The 21,573-nt window shown below is 47.9% G+C and overlaps 9 protein-coding genes and 1 non-coding gene across 10 annotated transcripts; 1 reads left to right on the forward strand and 9 right to left on the reverse strand.

The window, feature by feature from the left end:
- Positions 1–1,731: 1,731 nt before the first annotated feature.
- TrAFT101_006608 lies at positions 1,732–1,805 on the reverse strand. The gene has a single exon. It is a non-coding gene; the product is annotated as a tRNA-Lys (tRNA).
- A 338-nt stretch (positions 1,806–2,143) lies between these two features.
- Positions 2,144–2,932, forward strand: TrAFT101_006609 (uncharacterized protein). Its single transcript, XM_024904161.2, has 2 exons — positions 2,144–2,588; positions 2,641–2,932. Exons 1-2 carry the CDS (start codon positions 2,380–2,382, stop codon positions 2,696–2,698), a joined length of 267 nt encoding a protein of 88 aa, XP_024758270.1. The 5' UTR covers positions 2,144–2,379; the 3' UTR covers positions 2,699–2,932.
- A 3,192-nt stretch (positions 2,933–6,124) lies between these two features.
- Positions 6,125–6,586, reverse strand: TrAFT101_006610 (uncharacterized protein; the record flags this gene model as incomplete). The annotated part of the gene is made up of 1 exon (XM_066127818.1): positions 6,125–6,586. One exon carries the CDS (start codon positions 6,584–6,586, stop codon positions 6,125–6,127), a length of 462 nt encoding a protein of 153 aa, XP_065983931.1.
- A 1,092-nt stretch (positions 6,587–7,678) lies between these two features.
- TrAFT101_006611 (uncharacterized protein) lies at positions 7,679–7,915 on the reverse strand (the record flags this gene model as incomplete). The annotated part of the gene is made up of 1 exon (XM_024904162.2): positions 7,679–7,915. One exon carries the CDS (start codon positions 7,913–7,915, stop codon positions 7,679–7,681), a length of 237 nt encoding a protein of 78 aa, XP_024758272.2.
- A 1,085-nt stretch (positions 7,916–9,000) lies between these two features.
- Positions 9,001–11,161, reverse strand: TrAFT101_006612 (uncharacterized protein). The gene has a single exon (XM_024908498.2). It carries the CDS (start codon positions 10,429–10,431, stop codon positions 9,265–9,267), a length of 1,167 nt encoding a protein of 388 aa, XP_024758273.2. The 5' UTR covers positions 10,432–11,161; the 3' UTR covers positions 9,001–9,264.
- An 841-nt stretch (positions 11,162–12,002) lies between these two features.
- TrAFT101_006613 (uncharacterized protein) lies at positions 12,003–13,361 on the reverse strand. Its single transcript, XM_066127819.1, has one exon. It carries the CDS (start codon positions 13,254–13,256, stop codon positions 12,153–12,155), a length of 1,104 nt encoding a protein of 367 aa, XP_065983932.1. The 5' UTR covers positions 13,257–13,361; the 3' UTR covers positions 12,003–12,152.
- A 414-nt stretch (positions 13,362–13,775) lies between these two features.
- TrAFT101_006614 (uncharacterized protein) lies at positions 13,776–14,470 on the reverse strand (the record flags this gene model as incomplete). Its single annotated transcript, XM_024911022.2, has 2 exons — positions 13,776–14,246; positions 14,309–14,470. The coding sequence occupies 2 exons, from the start codon at positions 14,468–14,470 to the stop codon at positions 13,776–13,778; spliced, it is 633 nt and encodes a 210-aa protein (XP_024758274.2).
- A 726-nt stretch (positions 14,471–15,196) lies between these two features.
- On the reverse strand, positions 15,197–16,081 carry TrAFT101_006615 (uncharacterized protein). The gene has a single exon (XM_024908499.2). It carries the CDS (start codon positions 15,859–15,861, stop codon positions 15,352–15,354), a length of 510 nt encoding a protein of 169 aa, XP_024758275.2. The 5' UTR covers positions 15,862–16,081; the 3' UTR covers positions 15,197–15,351.
- A 499-nt stretch (positions 16,082–16,580) lies between these two features.
- Positions 16,581–17,569, reverse strand: TrAFT101_006616 (uncharacterized protein). Its single transcript, XM_066127820.1, has 3 exons — positions 17,380–17,569; positions 17,162–17,328; positions 16,581–17,085 (listed from the first exon to the last, which is right to left on the reverse strand). Exons 2-3 carry the CDS (start codon positions 17,285–17,287, stop codon positions 16,858–16,860), a joined length of 354 nt encoding a protein of 117 aa, XP_065983933.1. The 5' UTR covers positions 17,288–17,328; positions 17,380–17,569; the 3' UTR covers positions 16,581–16,857.
- A 602-nt stretch (positions 17,570–18,171) lies between these two features.
- TrAFT101_006617 (uncharacterized protein) lies at positions 18,172–20,069 on the reverse strand. Its single transcript, XM_024903304.2, has 3 exons — positions 19,439–20,069; positions 18,434–19,386; positions 18,172–18,259 (listed from the first exon to the last, which is right to left on the reverse strand). The coding sequence occupies exons 1-2, from the start codon at positions 20,035–20,037 to the stop codon at positions 18,963–18,965; spliced, it is 1,023 nt and encodes a 340-aa protein (XP_024758277.2). The 5' UTR covers positions 20,038–20,069; the 3' UTR covers positions 18,172–18,259; positions 18,434–18,962.
- Positions 20,070–21,573: the final 1,504 nt, after the last annotated feature.

The raw sequence follows: 21,573 nt of genomic DNA on the forward strand, positions 1-21,573 counted from the left end.
TGGTGTTGTCGCAAAGTCGATCCAGGCGCCGAGTCACAAATTAGCTCGAGAAGCAGCCAGCCAATGCCATCTTCGTCGTGTGACGTCTTCCTCTCTAACCTGGCATGTGCAGGCCGTACCTGGTACATCCAGCGAAGAGCGCATTGACGTTCCCCACTTACTCAGCGCTAGGTCCTGTTCGGGGCTTTAGGTTGCTGACTTCTAGGCCTCCAGGGCCTAAACCCCCTGGTGCCTTGCAGCTCTGTGGTCGCAAGACGGGCATCTATGGGTCACCAGTACTTCGTCCATCTTTCTAGAGCAGCCTTGCGAAGAGCCTTGGCCAACAAAGGCAAGCCGCGTGCCTGTCACAGCCACCCATGTCCACAAAGGTGCCTCTTATACATCATTCATTTACTCAAATTGTAAATCGCCGACACAAGGACTTGAATCAGGTGAAACTGTTAGGCAGCTTTCACTACTACCTTGTTAGAACTCGTATCATATGTAGAGGACCAAGAAATCCATATCGGGAGAAGGGGGTTTGGTATACCAAAGTATAAAACCTAAATTAAATTGAAGTAATGTTTCCGTTGCATAGAAATTTTGTACACATATATGTAAACACTTATTTCATTCTAAGCTTTTATTTCTTGCATACAGGAGGTGTCTCTATAGGCATTTCCATTTACAATGCCGCTCTCAACCAACTATGAAAGTGTTTCAAAGGGCTTGTTTTACAAACAAATCTTGCTCCGATTGCCTTAAACCCCTGTCTCTTGGCCCCGTCATATACCTACCTGATTTGGCTGTATGTTGGCTGTGAATGGATATCTCATAGGCAGCTATAGATATCAATAATAAAACCCCATTTGCCTCGCATATGTTTAGGGTGCCCAATCCGGAATATCCGTGCCAATGCCAGCTTCTTGGAACCTCCACTCAATTTAGGCAATCTCTCTCAGCCACAACTCTAATTCAACACGGTAGTAAATCAACTTCGCTACTCTCTAGCTCCATCTTCACCGCCCTCCTCACCGTCATTCAACTCCTCAATACGAGAGCACCTAGCAATCCTTCGCTCTGTGAAGCTATCACAGCTATCGTATCATTGCCCTACAAGGCAGAATGGCTCAGAGACTTAGACAGTTGATGCGCTGATGTGTTGTTAACCACACCTTATCACCCCACTTCATGTTGGATGATGACCCTTTCTGTGTACTGCAGGGGATGGCGATGCCTTCACGAGACCCCATCTTCTGATTGATACGTGGACATTCGATTGACCAAGTGTTTATCTGGTCATTCCTTCGTTGAGCAAAGCCACTTTTTAAAAACCATCTTAGCCTCACAGCAGTTGCTCACCTGCCGACTAGTGATATATGCCTTACCCCTTACTTGGGTGTTATCACAACATGCATCAACTTTGCCAACACATATTCTCCTGCCCAACAATCACCTCACCTCTCATCTCTCACCTCTCACTAATACCATGATCATCTACTCCACCGCATTACTGCAATCCTTCGTGGTGACTGCTGGCACTCTTGGACTGCTAGTACTTTTCCAGTTAATATTCTACACTAAGTGCCATATCTGCCTAACTTACACCCTTGGCAGCGGCTTATCAACCGCCAACTCATCATTCACTTGCATCACACATGCTCAAAAGTATGAAAATCAAAATGATTGGTAATGACTTGTCTCTACTATTAAAAAAAAATTATCACTTGGAGTATAAATGTAAAAAAGGAGCGCCCGAGGGGGGGGTCGAACCCCCAACCTTGCGGTTAAAAGCCGCACGCTCTAGCCAATTGAGCTACCCGGGCCGTCTTGATTAGGTAATCAGGCGAATTCCATTGAGATGAGCCAAATGTGGAGCTCGATGTTGGGACAGGCTTCTAACTGTATTATAAACCTGTCCAAGGGAGACCGAAAAGCAGAATGCTCTTGTGTACACATGCAAGTACCCTATAAGAAAAAAAAATAGACTTACACTGATATTATTTGTTTCAATAAACAAAAGCTACTATTATTATTCAAACGCGAACACTCATTTCGGTCGCCGCTGTACCAGTGCGACTTGCTCTGTGCCTGCTGAGGCAGGGGATGGGCCTGTGCCTGATTTTGCTCTCCACCAGGGCTGCTTGACTATTTTATTTTAATCCTGGAACTTGAAACCGAGTTTAAGTTTTTGTCCTTTAGATTTCCATGCAACAGGACCTATAAAATAACGTCTCTCCCACCAACTGTGGCCGTTTATTGGCTCCAGCCTCTTCACTAAGAGCTATTTTTGACTCTCTCTTCATTCTGTTGGCGACTAGTGCCGTCCTCGCCAGCCCTTTTGTCTTTATTCCTCGCTTAAACATTTGATGGCGCCGCCCTTAATTTCTTACGGCCGCAATGACGGATACAGCAGCCACTATATGGATTTCATCAGCCGCTTTATATAATGAGAGTCCTAGAAAAGGGTCTGGAAAGCCCCTGCTCCTCTCACTGCGGCACAATGAGCGGCGCTTTGGTGAGCAGTTGAAGGAGGTTCACTTCCTTAAACCTGACTATGCCGACACAATCAAGATTAATATTACTGGTATCTTGCGGAAATGGAAGACGTAAATACGCTTGTCTGGCTTTGGAATGATTTGGTGGTTAACAGTGCACTAGATACTGCAAAGAAAACGAGCTGGGCGACTGGAAATGCGTAATCAACAAGGCTGACTGAGCGATGGCGATGGACTTCCTTGATCATATCTGCGAGAGATGGAAAATTACCTCTGAAGGCACGTTATGGGAATATTGGCGCTAGTATAAGCAGCTATATGCCAGCGTTATGGGCCGCTATGTGGATAGGAATGATGTTAGAGAAGTCCTGAAGGTCTGCTTTGATGGGTTTTGCTTATGACCTTTTTCTTACAGTAGCTAACTAGTCCCCTAGTGGCATGATGCCGTCCTTGTTCCTAGATATGGGCTTTAGCCGCCTAATATGAATGGGAAGCCTGTTTTAGGCTTGGATGATCTTTTTGTTCTCCTGACATATAACATTGCATATGATACAGGCACTTTCTCTCTGGGACGGCATTGAGTTGGTCTGTCTGGAGTATACTAGATATTCGCGTGCACTGGAGCGCGGCCTGCAGAGATTGTAGACAATGAGAAGAATAAGCCTATGGATGGATTGTGGGAGGAGCTCTGGGAATCGAACCCCAGTGAGGCGTAAAAATCACAGGATGATGAGAAGCCGGATGTGAAAGATGCCGATGAACCCATTGATGAGAATTCAAGACTGCTGGAAGAGATGCTTAGTTAAGAAACTGAGGGCTGAGGGCGTCTGAAGGCACTATGTTACGAAGATGTTACTCTTGGTTGTATGACACCCAGACACAGACAGGGATGTGTTGGCTATGGCCATTAAGTTTATCCACTATAAAGGCTTGGATAATAAACCTAAGCCGTAAGTGCTCCTATAATCTATAGACGTCTAACTTGATTTGTGTAATTCCTAAGCTAATATATAGCAGGATTATCTTCTTCTTCACTAGTATGAGAAGGCTTATCTTCTGTCCTACCGTTGTGATTATTAGCCTTGCCCTAGCTGACGGGGCGTTTGATGCTCCTAGCTTGACTGATGCATTACGTGTATTCTAGATTAGGAACCGTGGCCCTGTTAACTGTACATTAATTTGATGGAAGCGTGAGTGGCTGAAGCGGCTGATTTTTCGCTGATTAGATGGGCCCCTCGTCTTCTAAGACAAGGCCCTCCTGTATTATAAACTTAGAGATGATATGGAACGCTAGACTCTTGATGCTGGGTTCGAGGAGCCCATTGGGCCGAAATCATTCCGCCGGGGAGCGGCTAATGCAGTGAATGGTACGTTCTTAGCACTTATGATAACTATGATACTAATGTTACCGTCTAGGTAATGTGCCGGATGCTGTCTGTGATTAAATGATGCGACATGATCTTAGATGGGCTACCTTCAACAGCGCATATATTAATGAGAAAGTCTAGTTCCACCTCCAAAATGCGTTCCTAGATGAACTAATGGAAGACGGTCTTATTGACTTTTTTACATACATTGGCATTATGCGTGACCCTGGGGGGAGCTATGATATGGTTCCTGATGAAGTTATAACTGCGCTACCCCCAAGACCCGATATTGTTGATCTAGAATTGCGCTGGGAGGAGCTTAAAAGTGGATGGCACTGAATCCAGGGTATAGCTTACGAGACAGAGGTGCGGCGCCTTACTAGTTTAATACGAATGAAGCGGGCGCAGCGCAGCAAGGAAATTCGATAAGCCTATTGGTAATACTACTTCTATTATCGGCTAACTTGGGATATTGAGAGGCAGGTGGCATAAGTGGTTGAGGATGAAGAGCATGATGAAGAGGAAGATTAGTATCTGCAGCCGGCTATTGAGCTCCACATCCCTGAGCGAGCGCAGCTTGCTGAAATCCTCTGTCGGCAACCTGATGATCTTGACGGCGACAGGCTTTATGAGCTCTGCGTTGAGGCTGCTACCCTTATGACGGCTTTCCGTGGAAAGCGAGAAACGGGCAAGCGCAGGCGTATACAGCAGCGGAGACTCCAGACTGAAGTCTGCATAAAAGAGGAGTCTTTTGAGCTGAGCTACTTTCTCCTTTTTATGATGAAGACGCAGTGTCCTCGCTGTATTGGCAATAAGTTGTTGCTTTAAGAGAGGGTAATTGGTAGCGTAGATTTAGATGCCTGATGAGTACTAATTAGTACGGTGTCCTTAGAGACTTGAGCCATCCCGGCGCACTTAGGGTCGGGTTACAGTCATCAATCAATCACAATTCGGGAAGTCTCCGAGCACACAGCGTCAACACATGCGGGAAGGAGTCGCAAAGGCATGGCTGTTTTAAGCCAGCAACAGATTAGAACAGGAAAGTCTACAGAGATATCGGGCGTAAGTTTTGTATGTGTGGCGCGCACCTGCGTTGAGTAGTCGAGTACGCTGTAAAGTTAGGCAGCTGCAGCCACTGGGGCCAGCAGCTCCCCAGTGGGAATTCATTGGACTAGTTTGTGGTTACACTGGTCTAGATCTTTTTGGGTATTACCAATGAGGTTGATTAGTGAAATAAACGAGATCGTGGTCACCGGTGCGGCAACGAGAACCGGTCTTGACTTAAAATAATGGTAGAGACTGAAGCTATATTCCTTCTTTGAGATTAGGTAATGACTGTCCTGGCTCCCACTAGATCCCGACCTTACGGCCAACACTAATCAGCTTGTGGCGATCGACCTTGGACCCCTGAGGATGCCCTCCGCTGTCAATCCTACCACCAATTCTTCCTCATCCTTGGGCTCCCCGCCATCTACGAAGACTTTGTGTTTGCCGGTGGTGGTCTTAGCCCAATGCGTGCCCGGGTCGGGCTGGCCATTGGGATCGGCGGGTCTGTTTCCCGCGCTGCGTCCACCCTGTAGCTCGATTAAGGCTTCCGTAAGTTGCGTCTGACTCGGGTAGCAGGAGAGTGCCTCCGCCGGGCATCTTAAATTTAACCATACGCTGTGACTGATCTCCGTGAAGAACCTTAAGGCTAATGAAGTTTGCTGAAATTTGGCTTCCCAAGGAGCCTTGGGTCTAAAAAAACCAAGGTCCTTGCCCTCCGTCTAACAGCGACAAGACGGCGATTCCGGTGCAACGGACCGTGCGGTGTCTTCCAGAGCTGGCATAAGAGCCGGCATGACCCACCCGGCGATCGCTTGCGGCGGGCCCGTCCTTGACCAAGACCTCCCCCATCTGGCGCCAAGCTCCTCCACAGCCCAGCGGACGCCGTGGTCGAGCATGTGCATCTCCGCTCTCTAAGTGGAGCAGCCTGCGCCGAGCCATGGCCCAGGCCCTCCTCTCATCCAAGCTCCCGTTTCGACAATTGGCTCGAGGGTCACCTCCCACAAGGTTGTGACCGCTCTACGTCACCAGCAGGCGGCAACACAGGAGCAAGAGAGGTCGTTTATCACTCTGATGAGACTGACGAGGATGAGGAACCGCCTTACAAACGCCGCAAGGTTAGGCGCTCTATCATGCGCTCGACGCGGTCTGCCCCCAGCACGTGTTCAAGCCACGTCAGCGTTGCTATCTCAGTTGATAGCTGATACCAAGTTGGACCCGACCGACAGACTTGTATCAATGGCGGCCTCCCGCAGCCGATCTCCATCCCAAGCGTTGCTTGACAACGGGGACGCTGAAGCAGACTCGGCAATATTTGAGGTGTGGAACGGCGCGGTGAAGCTCACGACTATAAATGGGAGGACAAGTTTCGAAGGACAGTTTGAAGGCGCAGCTTTCCGCCGAACCCGATGTTCGCTTTGTTGCAACCTCATTCTCGCCTCCCAAGCTTCCCCTTCCGGCTTGATTCGCCCGTAGCTCTTCGCCTATCTCTTCGCCTGTCTTGCGGTTACAGACTCCCTTCATGCCTCCTTGCTCCATGACAAGTATCGCCGTGTTCTCGCCGAGGCCCAGACACTCTTCGTTCTTCACGACGTAAGCGTAGCCGGTCTCAGTGATCTCTCCTTGCCCTCTGATAAGAATGGTGCCGTGACACAAGAACACTAAGCAGTCTCGTAGATGAGGCAACTTGACTACCATGTTCTGTACATTGGGAGGTACGTCGTCAGGGCGGCTGGAGGTGAAGTGTATTTCGTCGGCCGGCTCCGTTCTTTGGAACCATGTGCTCAAGCTGTCAGGGTGACGTTCCGTGTTGCCTGTGAGAAGACTGATCTTTTACGAACCTCCTCTTTCATAATTACCCGCAGTAATCGACCATCCTCTAGGGCCAGGGATGTCCAAAATCCGCTGCTCCTAGGGCTTGAAATCTTCCCTGCCACTGGCATGTTGGATTGCGATTAGTAGCTGCGATGCCTGGTGGCGCTCATTTGACGAGCTTCACAGCTGCAATTCAGATTTTGCTAGGCGCTATGATCGATGTCCGGTGCGGGGTATGTTGGGCGCAGCTTTGTCGTGTCATAGAACGAACTACTTTAAGTGTGGTTGGCACCTCACCGATTCGACTTCTACCATAATGGCCAGGTTTCAGGTCGGCCATGCGGTGCTGTACCTGCAGGTTGTGGTATGGCGGAAAAGTGTTAGAGGCAAGGAGTAAGTGAAACTTGGGTTTTTCGGGCTCGTTCAGGAGAATTCTTGGCGAAGCTGGTGGCGGGATTCTTTCAAGCTGAGATTCCACAAATAATCACGATAGAACAGCCACTCTTCAGCCATGATCACTTGCCGAGCCCAGTTCCAAAGGAAACATTGGACCTTGTGGCTGACAAGAAATACAACGAGCTGTATCCGGGCCGGATGTTCAGAGCATGTAATCTAAATTATTCACTGAGGGATGTTGTGCGCTATCGACGGGGGTCTTTTTTTGCCAGATCGACAAAGCTACCGATAAATTTCCAGGCTCAGCACTAGTCTGGCGACTTATCCACCACTGGTTGCTGCTGTGAATTGTGCCAATGGCGCTACATAGGCAGAATCTTAAGAGGTAGGTGTGTAGTGGCCATGGCAACGTGAGGAACAACCCCACTGAAAATCACACCCAAGGATGTTCCTCACGTATTGAGAGGGATTGCACATGCCAAAAAGAGAACGAAGCACATGATGATGCGAATTTTCGGGTATCAAATTCACCGGCCAACTGCGCTATAATGCCTTTTTGTCCCTGTTTAACCTCAGCGCCTACCCATGTTGAAACTGACAGTAGATAGCGCCATTACGATCGATGCAGTCAATATTCCACCTCTGGCCTCCCAGGACGGCCTCAACATTCATCAACAGCTGTGTTCCCTTTCGAAGGTAGAGTTGCTCCAGTGTCGGGGTCTTGGGTCCAACCGGCAAGTCCTCCTCAATAGATCCGTCATCAGTCGAATCCACGTCGGTCATTTCTACATCCGAATCCTCGTCGTCTTCTAACATGCTCGGATCTTCCGTGCTTGTCTATCTCCCAGGAAGACTACCGCTCCACTCGCATAGTCAGGATGTACTGTCCGGAGTAGTGTTTAGGATTTCTAATGGCTTAGATTGCGGCCCGGGAAAACCGGCACAGCGGCCTGAAGATGTGCGGGTCGCATGTATGTCCAACAGGATAGGATCTCTAGGGCCAAACCTCGAAATCCACTTAGCTTCACCACATATACTACGCAGTCTGTGTGCCTCCCAACGTGTCCTGTCTGCTGTAGTTTGATGAGAACCTTGAAGGGCACATGGATGGATACCTCAATGATTCCCAGAGAGATTATTACGTTGTCGGGTACCTTGATGGGTGATGGACGGAAATTCGAACATCAGTCTTCAAGTGAGAAGGCACTTTGTGCTCAGGCCATTGACTACTGTTAGAGATCTAGCCAGCCATAAAGTATATAAGTCAGACCACGCCCTCCTTAGCCAAACTTCGTCAGTTCCATGCCAAGCCCTTCAGAAAACTTACTTTCCTGCTATCACTCAGTTTCATTATTTACAAAGTCTTGTCGAAGCCTTTAACGAAATGCAACTACACTTGAACGTCGTAGTTCTTTGCTGGCTGGCTAGCATCGCTGCTGCCATGCCTGCACTGGACAGCAACGCCATCCTTGACAAACGCTGCCATTACGGTTGTACTTGCCTGTCAGGTGAAGTGAGAAACCCAAACGTCGACTCCTTGTATTTGCAACGGGAAACATCTTGGCGGCTAACGAGATTCCATGGTTTGTAACAGTGTGAAGAGAAGTGCTGTTAAGCAAGGAGAGTGGGGGGGGGGGGGGGGGGGGGGGGATGGCTGTTCGTATGTCAGATAGCTTTTAGGCACCTTAGTTGCAAATTGCGATGCTTGGATCGCTTTGAATGTGATAGCAATATAGATGAGCGCAAAGATCGATGGAACCTTCACATTAGTCCGTTAGCCTTAGATTGCCCAATACTCCAATACATTACCTGATCTTGCCTTCTTTACAGCTGGAATACACTTTGTGTATGCGCATGACCTCAACCTGTAAAACCTCAAAAGGAAACCGAGTGGTGTAATTGTATGCAGTGGCCTCATGGCAGTTTGGCTTGACTTATTGTAAGTTCTCAAATCCCTCCCTTTTCCAAAGGTGGCCAGGATACATTTTTCTATCTTCTATCTGACTATGAAATCCACTCAAAAACATAGTCACGCTCCTCCGTGATCATCGTTGCATCCAAGTCCCTATATAGCGCCTTGATCAAAACTTCTCATAGCCAGATTCGAATTATAAACACTCGGAGCGACGACTGTTGGGCAAAGATTTGTTCATGATATAACTCGACTAAGCCCACTTGCCAACCAGAGCCATGATTCCAGCACCAAGGAAGAGACAAACAATCATAAAACCGAGACGGACCTTGTCCTGAGTTCTATCAGGATTGAAGAGAAAGTCGCGAGCAATCATCTCCACAAATCCCGTGTATATGAGAATGCCAGCCGAGATAGAATCGAAAAGGCCGTTGACAAGGTTCGCTGTGAAGGACGAGTTATCGTATGTAGTCCGAACACCAAGGCCAATGGCAATTGCGATAGGTGTCGTCAGCCCATAGGCGGCACATAACAGCCAAGGCATGCTGCGGAGTCGATCTGGGAAGGGAATGGCACTCAGCCTCGCTCCTATACCAAGACCCTCAAAGGACTGGTGGAATACTAGAACGGGGAACAAGGTATCAAAGTCAGAGGTATCGGCCACTCCCAAGTTCAACCCAATAAAGACACTATGGAACAAGACCCCAAACTCGAGGATGAGAAAAGCGGCGATTTGAGTCTTGAAGGCGAGTTCAGTTTCTTTGGAATCACCGTCTAGATGTCGGAGCTCCTCGATGTCTGCATAGCTGGCACGACGCTTTCCGTCTGCATCGCCGTTCTCGCCTAAACGTTTGTCTGAGTTTGGACGAGCGTCCGGATGATGGTCCATCTCTCCCGAATGCAAGTATTGATGCCCGCCTGTAGCAGAGGACGTGATGGTATCTTCAATTCCGGCCTCATTGTGCGGAAGTCCGTAACGCGTCTGGACATAGTATTCGGCGAGAAAGTCGAGGAGAAACGTGATCATGGCTGCGGACAAAGCGATTGCGGGTGGCCACGAGTAAGTTGACCAGCCGCCAGTCATGCCGACGCAGGAAGCAGGGCCTATCTCCGCATAGGCGGGATCGAGCAAATGCACAAAGGCAGTGGCAATGATAACACCGGAGCCAAAGTATCTTGCAAAGAGATAGACGTAGAGCGGGATCTTGAGACGTGGGATGCGGGTTGCCACGACGGGGAAGAAGGTCACGGCAGTCGAGACGACACCGATGACAAATATTGAACCTATACGGATGCCCAAAGGTCCATCGTACTGGTTTCCGGCCGTGGTCAGGAAGCAGGTGATGAGTCCCTGTTGAGTGATGGACCCGAATTCCGTGAGGTTCACCCTCTCGGGGTCAAAGTCGGAAGGCCCCGACATTTCTGTAATATCAACGAAGACTCGCGAGAGATAACAAGAGATCTTTGTATGGAACAGGGTACGATATTTGCAATCATAAGTCACACGCAGGATTGCATCGCGGGCTACGGGGGTTTAATACCTTTTCAAGTTTCGGGGGGGAGTAGACCACCGCGGCATATGAGCATCCTGACTATCGATTCTGAACCGCCCTAGGCTCAAAGTACGAACATGAACAGTGCCGTCTTTGCCGTTAAAGGAATTATTCTTTGGGAGGAAATGTGACATGATTGGACGAGTGGAGGCCGACTGTTGCAAAGGACCTGATATGGTGAGAACCCTGATGGTCAAACTAAGCACCTCAACTCCTCCAAAATTTGGGGGTCTTAAGCCGAAGCAAGTTAATTTTTTGTACGGATGAGACGCCCACATGATGGAAAACTCTGTGGCTCCGATATTACCAGGTTGCGTTTCCTGCAAGGGCCATGCCGGGGTGGGTTGGCTTGTAGGTTTCGGGACGTCCGTGTTTTATACGAACTGCTCTGGCGGGAGTGGCTTGACTCGCTGCCTTGAACTTTCCTTCTCCCTTAGTTGAACGTAGAGGAACCAGCTAAACAAGAATCCTGTCGCGTCACCTTATAACTGGAGTACGGGAGGAGAGCCGAGTCGGAGGACTTGGTTAGTTTGCAGCGTTCTGAATCCGGGTTCGTCTGTGCGAAAGCAATGGCCTATATCCGCACCGCAACGGTCGTTCCCAGTCCCATAGACTGTTTGATGAAGGCGACATCGTTTTGGATGTTCTTGGTGTATCTGGCGGTATCTTGAACCTGCTGGAGGACCTCGCGCAAGGCAGGCTATCGCAGGACCTTACCCATAAGACTAAGCGTTGATTCTAGGTATGTTTGTACTACATTCCATGGCACCTGATTATGCCGCCCTCGATCCACTGCCTACAGTTGGTTGTATGCTTCCTTAAGGTATATAACGTGCTCGTTGATGTGTTCGTTCCGAACGCGTTTTTGCCAATAATCGCCTATAAGGACATAGGTTTACTACAGCGATCGAAGAAAATTACGAGTTTTCAAAAATGTGTTCTGAGCTTTGTGTGGTTTTTTTTTTTTTCAATTGCTGTGCCTGAATTGGACTGGTGTCCCTGTACCAGCCCAAATGTGTGTTGTTACCCGTCAGCTAGCTTCACGTGATGCCAGAACAGTTGAGGCAGCCATTGCTAGTGCTCCGTGGCCTACGCAAACCACAAACTTCAGCTGCGTTGACACGGATGACCGGCGGGAAGCATGTTTCCTTCTTATTTAGTTCCGGCTGCCAAATTTTATATCGTGAACACATACCAGGTTAGCTGGTGGCAGCGGCCAAACCTCGTCAGTAGACTTGAACTCGTAAATCTGCCCCTTCCGACGTAATAAGATATATACCTCGGCTTGATAGGTCTTATGAACGTCAAAGCCATGCTTCTGAAAAGTCCGCCAACTTTTTTTTTAAAGTTTTCGCCGCTTCTATCTCTTTTTTTGCTCTTGCTAGTCATTACAGTTTTAAGCTTGGCAAAGTTCGAACAGGTCACAGAGGGCTTTCGACGGCTATATATACTTCATTTTACGTCCTGGAAGACTTTATAAGTAATATTATCTACCAAGATCGATCTTCAACTCCGACACAAAAACCTTTCACTCATACATAATGTTAGAATCATGATCAGTAGCAGACCAAGCTCGCTCGGCGTTTTCCTACGCTCGAAGCTTCACACCATGCACTCTCTGCACGTGGTTCTTAAAGTGACTCAAGGTTGTCAGAAAGTTACCAAGATGCTTACATTGAGGATGGCGGCACACAAACCGTCCTTTCGGCTCATGCCTCAAATAGACTTTCTCTACATGATCCATCATGTGGGACACCCGACTGAATGTGCGCATGCGGTCAGCATAGGAAAGCTGCTCGTCACCGACACAATAGATACATTGCCTCTTTTCCAACACCAAAGGAATTTCTGCTGGCTTTGGAGGTAGCTCGCATGGCGTAGATGTTTCCCTATCGAGCCTCTTGGGGCACGGCGATGGCGACGGCAACAATGTTCTCGCATGACGTACTTCACGGCAGGACGCCAGAAGGACCAAACCATCCACGGCTTGGATCTTGCGGTTGGTCAGATCTTCGCAGCTTAACTTCAAGTTGAAATCGCACATGATTTCTTGTACAAGTTTCTGCTCCAATAATTGGTGTTGGATGACAGGCTCGGCGGTATCTTCACTTGCGGCCATGCCATTCAGTTGTCGCTCCAACTCTTCGTTGTGGACGCGTCGACGGCAGGCTTCTTGATATGCCTTCGTCATGTCTGTTTTGAAAGCTTTCTCAGCGTTTCTCAGATCCTGGCGAAGCTGAAGATAATCTTCTCTTTGCTTTTTGGGTGCTGATTTGATGAATCCGTGCTCCTGCCGGATCATGACGGCTATTTTCTTTATCCGACCCCGGAGCTCGACTACCTCAGCATCAGGCATTAGCTTGTCCAGCTCAGACTTGGGAATCTCCTTCAGGACTTCTGGGTTGCAGCGTATGCCCATGTGCGTAAATGCTCGGGTCAGTCCATCGGCGCTTGGATCTCTCTCAAGGTAGGCGTCTTGGGTGTTGAACCCGACTCGCCGATTCAGGTATGCGTTCGCTAAACAGCCCGTCATCGGATCGTGTCTCATAACCTGGTCGACCACGGAATCCGGGGCAACACCAAGTATGGCATTTGCATTGCCGCGTCGCATGCAATACGAAGTCCACTTCTCCTCAGAGCCCAGATCCGAGCCGATACGATCGAGATAGAATGCATAGGTTGAGTATCGCATAGGTTCGGTTCGTGACTTCACCCATCCTCCAACATCAGTCCGCACGGATCTCCTGAATACAGGTGCCTTCAGTATCGACTGCTTCCAATGAACCTTTATTGCCCTCTTGCCGATGTGAGTAGAGAAGAAAGGTGTGGCATGTGTGAAGCCATCGACTTCGACAGTGTTATCGCGAATAGCCCGGGCTAGAATATGGCTAATTGGGCAGAGAAGAGGAAGAGGGTTTTTGCGAAACAAGAAAATAGTTCTATCAACTAGTCAGTATGTCCATAACAAAAGGTGGCTTATATAAGCTGGCTTACGGCTTTGGTTATTATTGGTACCCTTGTGATGTCGGGAAAAAACAACCATGGCCAGCACATCTCTTTGGCCTCCCTTTGGGTCCTTGACGATCTACAAGATGATGTCTTCGTAACATAAAGCCTTGTGTTTACAAACCGCGCCCCTTTCGTCGCCTTCATTAGAGGTGCTCTGACTCGAGTCTCTGGCCAGCTCGGCTGGCAGATCTCGGCCACCATATTATTCAGGAGATTCCGCACTGGATTCTGTATCGTCGCTCTCGTCGCTCTCGAATCCATCATCAACCTCAAAGACGGAATCAGCTGCATCCGGATCTGATTCTCCCTCTTCAGTGTACGGATCGACGTGATCACTCTCCACTGGCATATGCGTCTCGAGATATGACTTTGAACGTGACTGACGAGAAGACTTTGGGGCACAAGCGGTGCTCATCGGCATATCGTCGAGAAGCGGATCTTTGCCTCCTCTCGTCTTAGTCCCATCCACAAGCTCCGCCGGCCTACAGGCAGTATACGCCTGGAAGAGCATGATTGAGGGCAAATCTAAACGGCCATCCTCAGTGGGGAAAACGCTGCGATCACGGGACCAGTGATGTGTGAGCCCCAACAGAAGATCATCTATCCCCATGACAGGTTTGCTGCCTGGGAGGTCATCGAGGTTGAATTTGGTTCTCAGATGCCCATTGATGTACTTCAACAGTCAGCACAAAGGTTCATGAGCCAATCACACCTGTCACTGGCCCGGGTACATACCTTGACAATCTCCTCGCAGTCGTTCGCGTTGATCACTCGTCCCTTATTCGTCCTTCGATACAGCATTTTGAAGTCTCTCCAGTACTGGTTGACGGTTTTCTTCTTGGAACGTTTGCGTCGAGGCTGGAGGCACGTCTCGCAAATACGATGCAAAAATGTCATGATCAGACCTTTATCGCAGCGACGACGATTGATTGCATGCCTCCACAATCCGTGCTTTTTCTCGTGACAGAATCTAAATCAGTGACCAGTTAGTTCAGTATGACTGGTCTGCATGCCTATCGGGTAGGAATAGGTAACACACCTCATGAAACGCTTCTTGATGTAGAAGATGCTAGCTTGTGTAGTGTCTGCGTCCAATGGTGTAAGGAACTTCTTCTTATTGAGCTTTTTCTGGAGACAGTGATAATAGTGAGCTCCGAGTCTTTGACTCTGTTCCTCCTTGCGAAGGCGGGTTTCCTGATGACGTCTCGTGGCAGCTTCCTGCAGCGCTCGGGAACGGCCATTGGATTCGTTCAGGGTATGTATATAAAGCACACGCTTGTTTGAGAATGTAGAGGGAAAGAACATCCGCAGAACAAGCGGATAACGTACTAAGTATATATACTACAAGCAGAAGGCTGACTGCCTGTATGTCAATGCACGGATTTAGATCAACCCAGATATCTTGAGGGAAGGACCAGCCCAAGGGATCACAGAGAAGATGTTTTTGCTCGGCCATTTCTGCACACACACTATGAGTGGTGTATGCCCAAATCCTGGCCTCCAGTCCAGGTTATGGATAAGCAGAGGAGGTGGTGGAGGGGGAACATCGACTTCTCCATTACAATACAAACGTTCATTGGCATTTGAAGCACTGTAGGCGATTGGTGAGAAAGAACACAACTATCGAAATTAACGTTATTTATATTCGCAGATACTAGACTATGTAGTTTATAGCCTGGTAGGCTGCGAAAAGCTTGTATTCGGTGCTTTGCTGAAATGAAAGACGGCAGAACCCTTCCAAACACACATTGGTCCACTGTGAGGAATCGAGCATGTGCTTAGCGACACCATTTCTGCCAAAGACAGCCTTGTCGAACCGCGTAGCAGTGTGGACACCCATTATTTCCGCGGCAGTTGGCAATTGTGCCACAGAATTGAAAGCAGTTTGAGCGACGCTTCTCCAAGCCGACAGAATCCTCGGATCTCGCGTCGGGATGCGGTCCTGGGCCAACGCATGGGCCACGCTCTGCCAAAGATTTGTCGCCTTGGGAGTCTGATCCAAGGATCTCATCGGCAGCAGCCTTTTCTTGGTCAAAGTATTGCTGTGCATTGGAGCTTGGAGCAAAAAGTTCGGTTCGGGTAAGATCGTTGGAAGGGTGTTGATAGACGTCGATAGTGACCGTGCCGTTGTGAAAGTACATGTCGAGGAAATGGTCGTCCATCAATTCCAAATCTTTGATAAACGAGTCATATCGATCAATATCATTTGTGTGAATGGCGTCTCGTGGGGATAGTGCCATGGCGCTGATGACCAAAAGCGTTAGAGCTTGAAAGAGAGTGAATAGCATAGTAGATGTAGATGGCTGTAGATAAAGGGCAACTTAAGTTCACGTGATGTGTGCGAGAGTAAAGTGTTGGTTGTTTAGCAATTATTCCTGCAGAACAGGATGCTACTTATACTTCACCGGCTCATCTTCTATTCATATTTCCCTCGTCGCAGCCGTCTGTATGTTTTCTCAGGTTGCAGCCATCACGATCTCCATTGGCCAAGAATAGTGTTTGGCGTGAGATTGTGACTTTCTTCTTCCAAATTGAGAGAAACTCGCGATCTCCTTCGGACATCCTACGGACTATTAATACATGTATTCCTGATCGTATTCCTGACTCCTGAATCCCGAATCCTTCTCGGATATCTGTGCCGTAGGCAGGAATTCACAACACCAACGATTACTGGATAGGATTCTCCTGTTCAAGCGATCAGCTCGTTATTTTTCAGAATTGGGCACTGGTAAAGCTCAGCCACGGCTCCTCACGGTTGCTACGTTGACGGCCAACCAACCAACCATTCGTACGGCCAGTCAGATGTAGGGCAATCTGCTGTCAGACATGGTTTGCCACCCAGTGTGCTGGCAGCCTCCGATCGCCACCGCAAAGTGCCTAGATCGGCGAATGGCTGTGAATTCTCTAATTAAAGAAAATTATAATTAACTAGTCCCTCTAGAACAGAGAGCTGAAGGAAGTAAAGACGATAGTAAATTTTGTAGAGGGTTAGGACTTATACATGTATGAAGTTCTTCGCCAATGCTTCTTTAATTAATATATATTTATATAGGTCAGGTGCTTCATATATAGTAATGGAATTATCTGATTCCTTAACACATAATGGGCCGATGCTAAATAAAGATTGGCCACATATGTCGAAGCAAAACAACCGTCACATTGCGCGTTGCGATACCAGTAGCTCTAATTGTTAGGAACCCTCTTTTTTGTGTTTGGGTAGCTGGATACCAGTATACGCACAACTGTGTTTAATTGGACAATAGAGATTGTATGTGAACGAAACCTCAGGTACTCCCCCCGAAACCCTGCTTCCTAACTTCAAATCTGAGGCCGTAGTCTATCCGCTGGCCAAGTCTCTGGACAAAGGTGTGCGCAAGATCCTTCCTTCGGCTCAATCGGACTTCTTTGTATCGATCTGAATTTCGCACGTGAGATAACCACGCGGGAATTGTACGAAATGGAGCCGTATGCTGCGATATTTGGACAATACATCCGAAAAACACTGCGCATACCTGTAGCTGCGAAGAATGGGTTTGGCGACCCATCACAGTGCTTAGTGAAGTCCGGAAGTTGTTGAGGGCTTCTTACTCTCAATTCTTCGATATGGGCCCAAATGTAGGGCGGCATTATATTGAGTAAAGAGTATATCATCCATGAGTGAAGTTGTTCTAGCCTCGTTGAATGACGGCGCCCAAGACGGTAGATTGAGCACATGTGCCCATTTCAAATTTTGGTTGGCAGTATGGCCGAATTAACTCGCGACAGAATGTTAAGGTTCGCCATAGAATTAGTCAAGAAATGCGTACATTGAATATATAATTCTGTCACCGAAAAATCGTAATTTAGCAATTCGCGCGTCTCGTTCGCTAGGAGATGAAAGCCGGAAGTCCCTGGAATAAACGTGTCGTGCAGTGCGAATGCTAGCGGAGCAACGACTTTGTCCTCCAATTTGGTACCTCAGCAATACACTTGAGCCGAAGCCACCGCCTGCCAAAGTCGAAGCGAACCAAGCTGAAATACATGCAATACTTCCAAGCTGAGTGGAGCTATTGAAGTCTTCCATCACTCTCATTGGTGCTTCGGCTGGCAGCGATTTTGAGTAACGGCGCTACAAACACAGACAAACCCTCAACGTCAAAATCGTTCTACCCGCATATGCATCTTGCTCTTGCTGGTAAGAGAACTTCCTGCAAAATCCATAATCTGTTGAACCATCAGCATTGGAACAGAATGCCGAGAGCATGCCTATCTTGGCGAGGGATGTAGGATATAAACTCTGTAGCGGAGTCATCACTGACAGACAAGTTCGCTGGCAATATCCTATCTCGCAATCTATTCAAGGTTTCAAAGCGGTATAAATAGCCCCATCGCTGCTATCAGGCCAAATGAGTACCAACAATGACTGGTGATAGATTGAAGGCATAAGCAAGCTTTGGTGGTTTCGCTCTTCATCATTCCTCTGATCAATACAGATAGCATCCATCCAAAGTGGGGATTGCTCTTGCGCTTCACGCAGCTGTGCTAAAACTTCGTACAAATTATGACCGACGGCAATGCGCTCACCATGGCAAGATATGTGATATTTCAACATGCCGTAATGACTATAAAAAGGATGTTGCTCATCCACTGGGCTACCCCAGATATAGGAGAGGGCAATGAAACTCAGTTTGGCGGAAAGCCGAGCCCCTATGCTCACTTTGATGTCAGTATCTTTATTATCAGGATGCAGTGTTAATAAACGAACAAATTTAGAATAAAAAGATTAAATGTAATGATTTCCTGCCTTGAACTGGAGAGTATCCGACATAATTGACCCAAATTGCCTCTGTGGAGGAGGAGGGCAAACCGTTTCCCACGTACTGCTGAGATGCCAGAACTCCAAGGAAGATAGCGACTTGAATTATGTAAGAGGTCGGGCCGGAAAAATCTCAGGAGTGCTGAACGAACGCAGATCAGCCGTAAAGGGTATGAAAATTCATGGAGCGAATACAGATTTGGCAATTCCGGGTCGATTGATAGAGACGATGCCGAAGGACGGGGAGAGACTGTAAGTGAAGATGCCCCAAAGGACTGGTGACTGCCAAGACCGTAATCTTTCCATCAGATTCGCACTTGTTAAAATCTACAGCGCCTGAATGGTTCAGGCCCCTCTCATGCATTATGGAACACGTTGATTGACAAATAATGTTCTCCGATATTGGCTAATCTAGCCATGTTTTTGTGCCATTCAATTCCAACCATTCAGCAATATGCCAATCTAGAGAGACCTAAAATCTTCACCTAGATGTTGACAAGCATGCCAGTGGTAGCTGTACGCCATTTTTCCCAGTTCTATTTCCACCAGACGCTATCGAACACCGTGAAAATGGCTGGATAGACCTGCCTTGTATCAGGAAGAGGTAGGGTCGGAGCGAGACGTTGTAGAAAGGGAATAGGACTCTGTAGCAGACGGAGTGGATGGCGGAGTGGATGGCGGAGAGGCCGGAGAGGGGTCAGGAGAGGGAATGAGAAGATAAACCATTATTAAGGCAGGAACGAGAATCAGGACCAAGCGCCCGAGCTCGTTCAAGAGCTTAAGAATGCAGACTGTCCAAAGAAAGCCAATGTCAATAGTTAGGGGCAAACAGGCAAGGATTGGGTATTTAGATTCAGAGAAAATGTCGGTATACTCAGGAAACCTTTTGTTTAACAGCAAGATGGTGTAGGTAGAGCACAGGAGGAAGAGGAAAGCTTCGAATACAAAATCCCCTCGGTTATAAAGAACTCTCACGAGCCCGAATGCAAATATTCCAATTGCGCACGTAACGTCGCTCCTGCATTCCAGATTAGGGATTGATGTTTTCATGCTGGTGTGGGAACACTCACCAATATAATATTTTATCTTCCCCACGAAGACCCGCAAATATGGAAATCGCACTGGTAGCCATCATGCACACTGAACTAGTGAACACAACTCCGTCCCGACATGGACCGACTTTTGCCACGATTGACCGGCTGATCTTATGAACTATATTTGCTTCCAGATCTCCTGGTGACCGATGAGTGGCCATATCTTCCTGACGAGCTCCCTCCCCTGATGGGTCATCTCTTGCTGGCGAGATCCTCTCCCCTAACGGATCCTCTCTTGCTGGCGAGATCCCCTTCCCTGACGGATCCTCTCTTGCTGGCGAGATCCTCTCCCCTGACGGGCCATCTCTTGCTGGTGAGATCCCCTTCCCTGACGGATCCTCTCTTGCTGGCGAGATCCCCTTCCCTGACGGATCCTCTCTTGCTGGCGAGATCCCCTTCCCTGACGGATCCTCTCTTGCTGGCGAGATCCCCTTCCCTGACGGATCCTCTCTTGCTGGCGAGATCCTCTCCCCTGACGGGCCATCTCTTGCTGGCGAGATCCCCTTCCCTGACGGGCTAATGCCTGGCGGATTTATGACGGTGACTGGGCTTTTGTTAGTCGCTGGTGTCACCATTGTGGCTAAATGCTACTTTCGTATATGAATAACTTCAGTCGATGGAAAGAAAGACTATACATCGAGTCTTCTCATTTCTAACAGGGGAAATATGAATTTGATAAATACGTCAACCCCTCATTTACCAGGAATGCAAGCTATGTCAGAGCGCTTCTCACTGCATCTTTTTGGGGTTGTGGCGTCGCTGCTTGCTAACAATCTGCAGCTTGCAAACATGCATGCAAATTTGTGGCCACTGTCTTTACGCCACTGGATAACGCCAGGCGCCAGCGGACGGATGCATCGGATGCCAATTCCTTGGTTAATAGTGAATGCAAGATTCTAATTCATTATTTAAAGACTTGCATCCATTGATTATTGCCAGATCATTCGGAATTCTAAACTGGTCAAGAGCGTTGTTTTATCAGCACAATGCAAAATGGCGTTCAGCAAGGACATTCTACAATATGCTCCTGACAAGAATCAAAATAAACCAAAAGGTAGCATTCATCTCCGTTGCTCATGTTGAGGAAGAAAGGTTTACTGAATCTCCGGCATTGAAGTGTTCGAATCGCGGCCAGCTACCCCAGGCCTTCTCATTTGCAGCGCCAACCTTTTGTCAACTTTCACAATGAGCACTGCAGTTTGGTCCATAGCACCAGAGCCTCCGAGCAAAACTATTCTTTGGATGAGCGCTGCAATTTGGTCTAAAGCATCGGAACTTGTGAGCAACAATGCAATACTTGAAGTATGTAAGCCCTTATCCAGTAACACTTGTTACGGGCTAACAGCACCTAAACCCCAGACAGCCCAAAATCTTGCGCTGTTAATTAAATCAAAGGAAATTGCATTTGCAATATTTATACCTGCGGCCTGCATCTTCGCTATTACAGCTATTACAGCAAGTAATAGTTTTATTTGGAGCATGTGTCTCTTAGGACAAATATTTTGGCTCTTTACAGGTGTAACAGCAAGAGAATATTGTCTCATTTGTCTACCCTGGACACTTACTATTGACATAATTATGGACGTCATAAGGTTATATTTGTCTGGAAAATATGCGCTTTATATGGTTCCCTCGCCCATTGGAAAAGATCTCTTTATTTGCAGCGCCAACCTTTTGTCAACTTTTACAATGAGCGCTGTAGTTTGGTCCACGACGCCAGAGCCCCCGAGTAAAACTATTCTTTGGATCGTCCAAGTATGTGCGTCCTTTCCAGTAACGCTTCCCGCTGGCTAATAAAATATTCCCAACTCTAGAATGCTCAAAATCTTACAGTATTATCGAACCCGACGCAGTCCGCGCTTATATTATTTATACCTGCGGCATGTGTCTTCGCTATTACGGCTATTACAGCGAGTAATAGCTTTGTTTTAATGATATTTCTCTTCGCACAGATATGTTGGCTATTTACAGATGTATCGGCAACAGAATACTCCCTTATATGTTTACCTTGGACAGTTAGCATTGGGCTGCTCATCAGCGTCGTATGGCGGTCTCTGCATGCGACAATGTCCAAAATCTTGCCATATTTAGCCGAGCAGAAGATCGAAGAT

The sequence above is a fragment of the Trichoderma asperellum genome, chromosome 4 (genome assembly GCF_020647865.1).
Source record: "Trichoderma asperellum chromosome 4, complete sequence".
Taxonomy (NCBI): domain Eukaryota; kingdom Fungi; phylum Ascomycota; class Sordariomycetes; order Hypocreales; family Hypocreaceae; genus Trichoderma; species Trichoderma asperellum.